This window comes from Chaetura pelagica, unplaced genomic scaffold, assembly GCF_000747805.2.
Source record: "Chaetura pelagica isolate M959 unplaced genomic scaffold, ChaPel_1.0 scaffold995, whole genome shotgun sequence".
Classification (NCBI taxonomy): Eukaryota; Metazoa; Chordata; class Aves; order Apodiformes; family Apodidae; genus Chaetura; species Chaetura pelagica.
This window is the reverse complement of record NW_009953385.1, coordinates 175,854-184,786: the sequence shown is the minus strand read 5'-3', so window position 1 is coordinate 184,786 and position 8,933 is coordinate 175,854. Positions and strand designations below refer to the sequence as shown.

General features: G+C 50.2%; 1 protein-coding gene across 1 annotated transcript; it reads left to right on the top strand.

Annotated features, from left to right (window-relative positions):
* Nucleotides 1-1,366: 1,366 nt before the first annotated feature.
* On the top strand, nt 1,367-6,066 carry PCBD1 (pterin-4 alpha-carbinolamine dehydratase/dimerization cofactor of hepatocyte nuclear factor 1 alpha; the record flags this gene model as incomplete). The annotated part of the gene is made up of 4 exons (XM_009998209.1): nt 1,367-1,521; nt 5,008-5,139; nt 5,505-5,585; nt 5,968-6,066. Coding segments are annotated over 4 exons (467 nt in total), but the record flags the coding sequence as incomplete, so codon positions are not given.
* Nucleotides 6,067-8,933: the final 2,867 nt, after the last annotated feature.

Sequence of the window (8,933 nt, the reverse complement as noted above, 5' to 3'; positions counted from 1 at the left end):
TGGGAGAGAAAATGCCATTCCAAAGGAGCTGGGTAATCAGTAGACACAGTATAATGAAGCCTTTTTTCTCCCCAACCAGAGAAATTCTCACCTCTCATGAGCTGAGGTGTCTGCAAAGTGCCCTGCACTGGCAGCACGTGGATGAGCAAGGTAAAGAGGATCAGCTCCCAGCTGGAACAAAGTCCAGCTAAGTGGGGTACAGGGAGAGCTGGGACACCTGCTTCCTCCCCATCTCCAAACCAACAAGGAGGCCAACAGAGGGACTGGCACCTGCAAAGGTGCAGCTGAGGCCCCCAACAAGTCCCCATCACCATTGTCTTGAGGAACCCACAGCCAAGCTCACCTGAACGTTGCTGTTACCTGCAGCACCCACCAGTCCACCTGCAGCTCCACCAGGACATGATTCCTTCCTTGACCTCCTGCTTATACCAATATTTTCAGAGGTGATTCTGCTGCTTAACCTGCCAGTCCTGATGTGCAAACAATCTGCTGGCTTTTCCCAACCTTACAAACAATCCCACCTCCTCATTTCATGGCTGGAAACCCGACAGCACTTCTCATCCACATCAAAGCTTCCAGCTTCCTATCTGCACACGTTTCTTTTCTCCTCAGGTGCTGCACTGCTCTCCCAGTCTTATTTTTTTCTCCCTGGACAAACACACAGGGTCTCCCAGGACACAAAAGCTGCTCATTTTTCCTTTTCATTACCCTGGCAAGCAAATCTGCAGAGGCCAAAAAGGGAGAATTTGCTTCCAACTTGCCTGCTGGAGGAACAAATCATCTCTGGGGCACCCACCAGCTGCACCAGCAAGAAACAAGAAGTGCACAAGAGGATGTCCAAGGGATGTATGTCACACTGCATTAAAGAATCTCCAGAATCCAAGGGTAAAGTAAAGCCAGGAGGGTACAGCGAGGTGCTGAACTTCTGTACATCAGCACAACCCAGAATTGTGGTCAGCACTGGAAAACTGCCCAGCACGTGGGTGGGTTTAGCAGCTGATGAGCTGCAGGACAACCAGGGAGTCACAGTTCCCTCAGCAATGGGAGAAAACACCTTAAAAATGCTTAGGAGTGTTGTGCTACACACACACACCCCACCTGGCTCTTGGTGCTGCAGTGTCACCCAGGCTGTGCCCAAGAGATCCAAAGGGCTGGGAGGGCACACCAGGAGGACTGTCCCACTCATCACACGTGTTGCCAGCAGCACTGGCACTCGCACTCTTCCTCTCCATCCCCCTTCTGCCTTTTTTCCTTCTGCACCAGCTGAAAAGAAGCGGCCCTAAAGGTGAGAGAGGGGTGGGGGGGTTCAGGGCTGCGGACACATCTTGCTCCCGTGGGATCAAGGAGACTCTGTTTGACATCCCAGGTGCCCGGGAAGTGTTGGGAAAGGGCAGGAAAGCTTTCCGTGGGTGGACCCGGTCCCCGCGCCACGCCTCCCGGGAGCAGCCACCGCTGCAGCCGGAGGGAACTGCGGGCACCGGGAAGGACGGAGGAGGAGGATACGGGAACTCGAGGGTCATGGTAAGTCCCTGCTGGGAAATCCTTGCTGTTCCTTCGGAGGAGGCTGCAAAGGAAGGGGTGAGGAAGGTTTCGAGAGGCAGCTCCGGCCTGTGGGAAGAGGCAGGAGGGAAAGGGAGGAAGGAGCAGAGCTCGGCGCTGTGGTTAATCAGTAACGCAGGGAGCTCCGGAGGCTGAGGCTGAACTGCCGGAGCTGGGGCTGGCAGGGCTCGGGTCCTCGGGGAGGAGAAGGGAAAGGGTTCCCCCCTCTCAAATGCTGCAGGACCAGGGAAAGAAAAATTGGGAGCTTCCAAACCCCCTTGCTTTCTAACTCTCCTCACCCAAGCGGGAGGCTGGGCAAGGATTCCAGGTTCAGACCCATTCACAACAAACAAGCTGTTACTGAGCAGGGATTCTTTATTGTAGCCCTGGGGATTCTCCACCAGGAGTGCTCCCACCAATGAGTGAAACACCCCAACTCACATACACCATTCAGTTCCATGTCAATGAGCTCCCAGAAGTCTTTTACGCAGTCATTTCATGTCCTGAGTTGGCTGTCTTTGTAATTCTGCATGCTTGAGGGGGTCTTGGTTGATTCTAGTCCTTAGTCCTGTCTCCCATCCTGGTCCTGCCTCTCCTCCTTTGTCCTGGCTCCAGTCTCCCACTGGTAGATGGTCCAGCTGGGGCAGAATCCATATCAGTGTTGTCTGTGGGTGCCACAGGTTCTAAGACTTGACGTTTATCACAACCTGTGGGATGCTTGGCATCATGGACTGATAGTTTCACAAAGCACACTGTTTGAAAAGTAACCCTTAGTAGAGCAAATTCATTATTGCAGTAAGTTTCTATGAGTCTATCTTTCTATTGAATTTATTAATGAGTATCCTATGACTATCACCAGTATCACCCCCATGGGTGCAACCTCCCCTGAGTGGTGTGAAATCAGCTTTCCTGTGGCACCTGAGGGGACAGGAATAAATTCCAGCCCTGCCTGCAGGTCCTGCTCTCACCTTTACCTGCTCCTAAGTGCCAAGCACCCTTAAAAGAGATGGGAATTTGGGCAGAGAGGGTTGTTTCATTTCCCAGAAAGCCCAAAGGTCTCTCCCAGTTTCCTCTGCTGGTTCCTGTGCCTCGGTTGCACAATCCCACCTACTCGGGTTTCCTGCTGGCAAAAAGGAAAAAAAAAATAAATCCCAGTGCCCTGGCAGTTGAGATCCAGCAAAAGAAAACAAAATAATTAACGTTTCCCTAATGAGAAGAACGTGGTTTAAAGGAGTGAAGTGCACATGAAAGCATGAACGTGCCATAGCAACAAAAACCAGCAGGCTGGCCAGTGTGTGCTGGGCTGGAGGAGGGGAAGGGAGTGGGGTGGTCTGTGTGGAGGGTGCTCCAGGCAGAGGGTTTGTCACCACAATACACAGCCAGAGGAGATGGTTTTCCATCCACGGTAGCCAAATGTCAGCTTGGCCCTGCCTCCCGCTGGTGCTGGGCCTGGAAAAAGCCCCGAGGCTCATCCTCTTCATGGAGTCACCGTGCAGAAAAGAGGTCAGAAAACAATGAAATCTTTTCCCTTCCAAGCAGCCTGGTTTCTTGCTCTGCTTGGCATCCAGCCCCCCTGTGCTCCAGGCAAGCAACAGCTTGGTGCAGCCTTTCTGATACAAGACCTTTCAGGAAAGCCCTGGTCCAGAACCCTGGCTCAGCACCTCACCCACTCCTGCCCACCCCCCCCAGCAGATCCAGCCTCTGTCACCACTTTAGTCAGTTGCTAAGCTACCTGCTCCCAGCTTATCAGGCCATCAGCACGAAAAGGGCAAGGGCTGAGGGTTTCTTGTGCTAAGCCCTGTTTACTCATCACCTCCCCTCCAAACCCAGAGCAGGGCAAGGGATGGGGTGGTGGAGCCAGGGCTGCCAAGGGGACCATCCAAACCCACCACAGGTGGAGCCAGGGCTGGCAAGGGCACCATCCAAACCCACCACAGGTGGAGCCAGGGCTGGCAAGGGCACCATCCAAGCCCACCACAGGTGGAGCCAGGGCTGGCAAGGGCACCATCCAAGCCCACCACTGGTGGTGCCTGCACAGGTGAGGAAGGCTTTTTCCCCAATGTGGAAGAAGGAGAGGACACAGCCATGATGCCAGGGGGAAGGAACCATCCCAGTCCCAGCTCAGCAGGCACCTCAGCCCTCTCCATTTCACCAAGTGCCCTGCAAGAAGACAGCTTTTTCCAGGTGTAACAACCACAGCTATACAGACAGGTAGGCACTCCCATAGCCCCATGGCTTAGGAGACCCAGTAACATGGCAATCAGGTGCAATCTTTCCAATCTTCCTCAAAAGAAGCCACAAAAAGCTCAGCTCCCTGGCTGCCTCTTTCATTTTGTACAACATGCAACTTAGAGGAGCTACAGGAAAGGACAGTTTCCCCATCTTTGGCCAGCAGCCCCTTGAGAGGCTTTGCTTTTGGGCATGGATGCCCAAAAGAAGCATCTTAATCAGCTGAGCAAACCAGTGGGCTGCATTTGTTGGGACTCAGGTCTAACTTGCCAGGCTTTGCTCAAAAGGAAAACAAATTGCAAAGAAACATTGGGTCTTACTCATTGAGGGGGAAAAAAAAAACCAAACAAACCTCAGCAACTCAAAAAGTCAGATCACCCACTAGGATGGAATTTTAATTGCCACAAGATAACCTTTCAGATAGAGCAACACTCCCGCCTTCCCCACTGAGCTAGAAGATACACAGGCTTGGGTAGCCCCTGTCCCCAAGAACTCCACTGTAGTTTCATCTTTGCCCATATTCACTCCCCAAAGCCAAGAACTGCTGCTGCCCACCCCACACACCCCTTCAAAACCACAGAGCAGCTCTGCCCAGGAGCAGAAGACACTAAATCACAGTTCCTCCCTCTTGTCACTCACAGACAGTAACAGCCTCTTCAACTCCATCATAACAGAAGGGAGATTGAAAAGGAGCTGAACTCCAATTCAGGGTGATTCATCCCTCTCTGCTTCATCTCTTTTCTTTCTCCTCTAAAGAAGGCTCCCAGTGCAGATGACCTGCGAACAAAGCCCTCCAGCTTTGGGAAGGTATTTCACAAACGTGAAGCAATTCTCACTTCTAGAAGCCATCACAGAGTTTCAGGGTGGTTGTTTTTTATCCAGAAGATTCTACATAATATCTGGGAGCTGAACCTCCCCCAGGCACCATTTGTCATACCTCAGGTTGTGCTGATACAGGTGTACCCTGGTGAAGTGGTAGCAGGTGAGAGGACAAATGAGACAAGCTGATCTTCACTTGACCTAGGCACATGCAGGATGCACCCAGGGCAGGGAGCAGAAGCCAGCAGAGATGTCCCCTGTCATCAGCACCCCCAGTTCAGATCCACACACACCCTCTAACCCTCCCACCCACCTGTAGCTCCACAACCCATGGGATGCCCTTGCTGCTTTGAACACCTGCTCCATCCTACCTCTGCTACACTGAGCTGCTCCTCTTCCTTTTCCTTTCTGTGGTACCAGGCAGGAAAAGCCCACAGGCTGAGCCCAGAGGAGAGGGAGCAGCTGCTACCAAACCTGAGAGCTGTGGGGTGGAACGAGGTGGAAGGCAGAGATGCCATCTTCAAAGAGTTCCACTTCAAGGACTTCAACCGGGTAGGAGCATCAGTGCTACAAGAGTTTGACAAAGCTGGTTTGCAGAGCAGCAAATCCCACCTGCAAGGCTCAGCCAAAGAAACCCCTCCCATGTTTCTCCTGAAATGTTAATGCCTGAGCAAGATAACCTGCCCAAGACACCAAAGTGCTCAACCCAGCACATGGTATGTCTGGGAAAATTTCCCCAAAAAGAAGAAAACCCATAGAAAACCCCCCAAAAAAGATAAAACACACATTACAGGCCTTGCATTTGATTGGGTTACCTAGAAACATGGGGTGTATAATTAATAACAACTGGGTGAAAACACAATATATTGCAAGGGGAGTGGTTCAGAGCTGACTTTTCCTCTTGCTCCACTGGGCAGGCCTTTGGCTTCATGACCAGAGTGGCTCTACAGGCAGAAAAACTGGATCACCACCCTGAATGGTTCAACGTGTATAATAAGGTAAGAAAGAGGGGGGCAACAGGAGCTCTTCAGGGAAGACACCCCTTTTGTCAGGCATAAACCAGCAGCAGTAGCTGCCTCTAAGCTGGTAGCAGTGGTGCTTTTTTAAAATCAGTATCAGAAGTAGCAGCAAGGGGGAAAGCTTCTGGAGAAAGAGTTGAACAGTGGGCACAAGAGGGGTGGCAGGACAAGCTGTAGGAAGGAGAAAACCAGGCAAAATGCTAAAAGCACCTCACCCACCCCCGGAAGAATTTGCTAAGAAGTCTGGAGAAAGTAACAGTGCTACCTGCCTCATGGGATGCAAACTGCAACACTGGGGGAAAACAGTTCCTGCTCTTTCTGTCAGCAACTCTTGGTTGGTTTGTCTGTCTGCCTGGTTTAGGTTCACATAACCTTGAGCACCCATGAGTGTGGAGGCTTATCGGAGCGAGACATCAACTTGGCCAGCTTCATCGAGCAGGTTGCAGCTTCTCTCTCCTGACCAGAGACACATTAAGCCAAAGATCAACTCTGTCACTGCCACAGTGCCCTGGATGGCTGCACCTGGAGCCTTCCCCCACTTCCAAGCTAGTTCCTGGATCCAGGCTGCTTAACTTTGCCAAGCTCCCTGCCATTGCTCAGGTGGAGGCACCTCTTGGGCACTCAAGATACCCACCTCTGATCTTGCCACTTCCATTCTTCCCTGCTACCAGCTCACAAACTGCTGCCCTTTCACCAGGAGTCATGTTACACAACTGCACCAGTAAATCTTGCCAGAGCCTGACCCCATCCAACCATTGTTTCCTTGCTTCTTTGCCTACTGCAATCTGCTTTCTACCCATGACGTGGTACATGAGCCTTTGGTTTCTCCACACCACCCACTGTGATGGGCAATATGGTCATTGCTGTCACCTCTTTCTAGCAGTATTATAAGCAAGCATGTGATCCCAGCCCCACTGTAACCAGCCTTTAACTGGATACCAATTGAAAATGTTTACAATAAAGGTCTTGGTCAACCTGATGTCAAGTTGGGAAGGAAGTCTCACTGTCACAATTACATCAACAGGTTTTTCCAAGGCAGGTGCTGGCCTGAGTGCTGTCAAGAAGGTGTTTCTGCTATGGAAAAGCTTCTTGATGAAGCACCACAGAGAAAGGGCATGTGCCTTTGCAGGCCTGCACCTCCAAGTGAACGGGGTCTGAAAGAGAATGAGATGATCGAAGCCAGAGCAGATCAGCTCAAACCTGCTCATGCTCAAACCACGTTTGTACCATAATGAAGGCAGAAACACAGGGAAGGCACAACAGCAGTGCAAGCAACAGGACAGGGGGTACAGTGGAACACCTCCCAGAAGAGGTTGGAGGTGGATTTACTGGTGTCATCACTCCAGTAATACCAAGACCTCAGTATTCAGGGAGCCTTTGGTACAATAGGAACAATTTGCTGTGAAACCAACAGTAGCTGCTTTCAGCAAAACAGCCTGGGAGAAATGCTACAAACACCCAATTCAGTTATTTATCTGTTAACCCCTTTTCAAGTTCTGCATTAAGATCCATAGCTCTTAAATGACAATTTTCAGCATCCTTGGATATGGCCATGGACACCTTGGCCTTGACAAAAGGAAAGAGCAGCCCTCAGACAGAGTTAGCATGATTCACCAACCATTCTCCCTGCCACAGACTGGGCTCTGCATGAGCAAAGGCCAGGAGCAATAGGTCCCCATTCATTCAGATGAGCACTGCAACAGAAAAAGAAGAATTCAAGTGAGCCTAGATAGCTAAATGCACCATTTTAATACAAATTAGGCCCATTTTCACCCTCTCTTCAGCCATTTCAGATGAACTCAGCCTATTTGTTGATTCCAAAGTCAAGGTGTATTTATTGGGCAAGATATTATTGTGTTGTACGCAGTATTATTGTGTTGGACTCAACCTTCCAACTCCTCCCTCCCCCCCCCCCCAGTCCCCACAAAAATGCAGATGAAATCCATTGGTACCTGAGACACAGGACCTGTCAGAGCCTCATGAACTATGGAGCAAGACCAGCAGGTGCTGCTGCCATAGGAGCGAGTTTCTGTGCTGCAGCTCTTCTGCAACTGCTTAACAGGAGGAAGCAGCCAGGCTAGGCTGCAGGAAATCCTCCATGGGCACCAAATTGCTTGTGTGTCATGTTGCTCATGGACCGTGTCCCGCCCCGCACACCACCTGCAGCTGTGCCGGTCTCTAAGCGCTCGGCACACATGTTACATATAAACCCCCCCCCCCCCCCCCCCCCCCAGTCCTCAGAAAAGTGCAGATGAAATCCATGGCATGAAGACACACATCTCTTCTTGGTCCATCCCACTGGATATTCTTCAGACTAGTACCTAAAAGCACACAAATCCCCTTGGGAGTGCTTTGTACAATCAACAGATTGGGCTCAGAAAACACGACACGTCCGAAATCTCTCCCAAATCCATAGTCCCAAAGATCCCAGCAGGTCTAAGGTACCATCCAGTTTCAAGATCATGATCCAGTCCATAAAATTCTTCCTTTTGAAATAATTACACAGCCCGTTAATCCTAAGACCATTTGGCATGATAAAAGGAGATGCAGATGACATGTTAGATGAATAAAGGCTACACAGGGGTACATTTACAGTGGCCCATTCCAGACCATTGGCAGTACAGAACAAACACACATCAAATAATTCAACCCACAAATATAAGTGAAGCCCAGAACTGAATACATATTTCAAAAATAACATCTTCAAATACATCAAAAAATGTGAAATGGAGCACTGATCTGTTAGATCCATCTACTTCCTCAGAGGAAAATGCAACCAAAGGAGAGGAGGGAGTTTTTTCTCTCCTTAACTCCATCCCAAGACATTTCCCTCTTTGTTTTAAAGCAGAAACAAAGAGTACCTCCCTTTTTTGTTTGTTTGTTTTTAAATCTGGGTTCCAAAGAGAACCATCACAGTAGCCAGACACTTAAGACTTGTCTCCAAAGGACAGCAAACTCAGAGATGCAGTAATGGTCACATTGGCAAGTCGTTAGGAGAATAAATAGGTGCAACAGAAACACTGACAACCAGCAAGAGACTTAAGCAAGCCAATTCAAAGGAGATGTTTTCAAAAGGGCTCCTGAAGTCATCCATGTAAAGGCATATGGCCAAAATACTTTTGTCTCCTAAGCACTGAGAAGAAACCTGTTCAAAAGCAAGTATTCTGGGCTGCCCACTGGTTTGTGCAGTGGCTGATGAAGTAACCTTTTCATGCCCTGTTGATGTGACTATGTGCAAGCGTGTGCTTCAGCTGCCTTAGGCCAGCCAAGGCTCTGGGTTGCCAAACTCACCTTAGCAGAGAGACAGATGCCTTCAGATACCCTGCA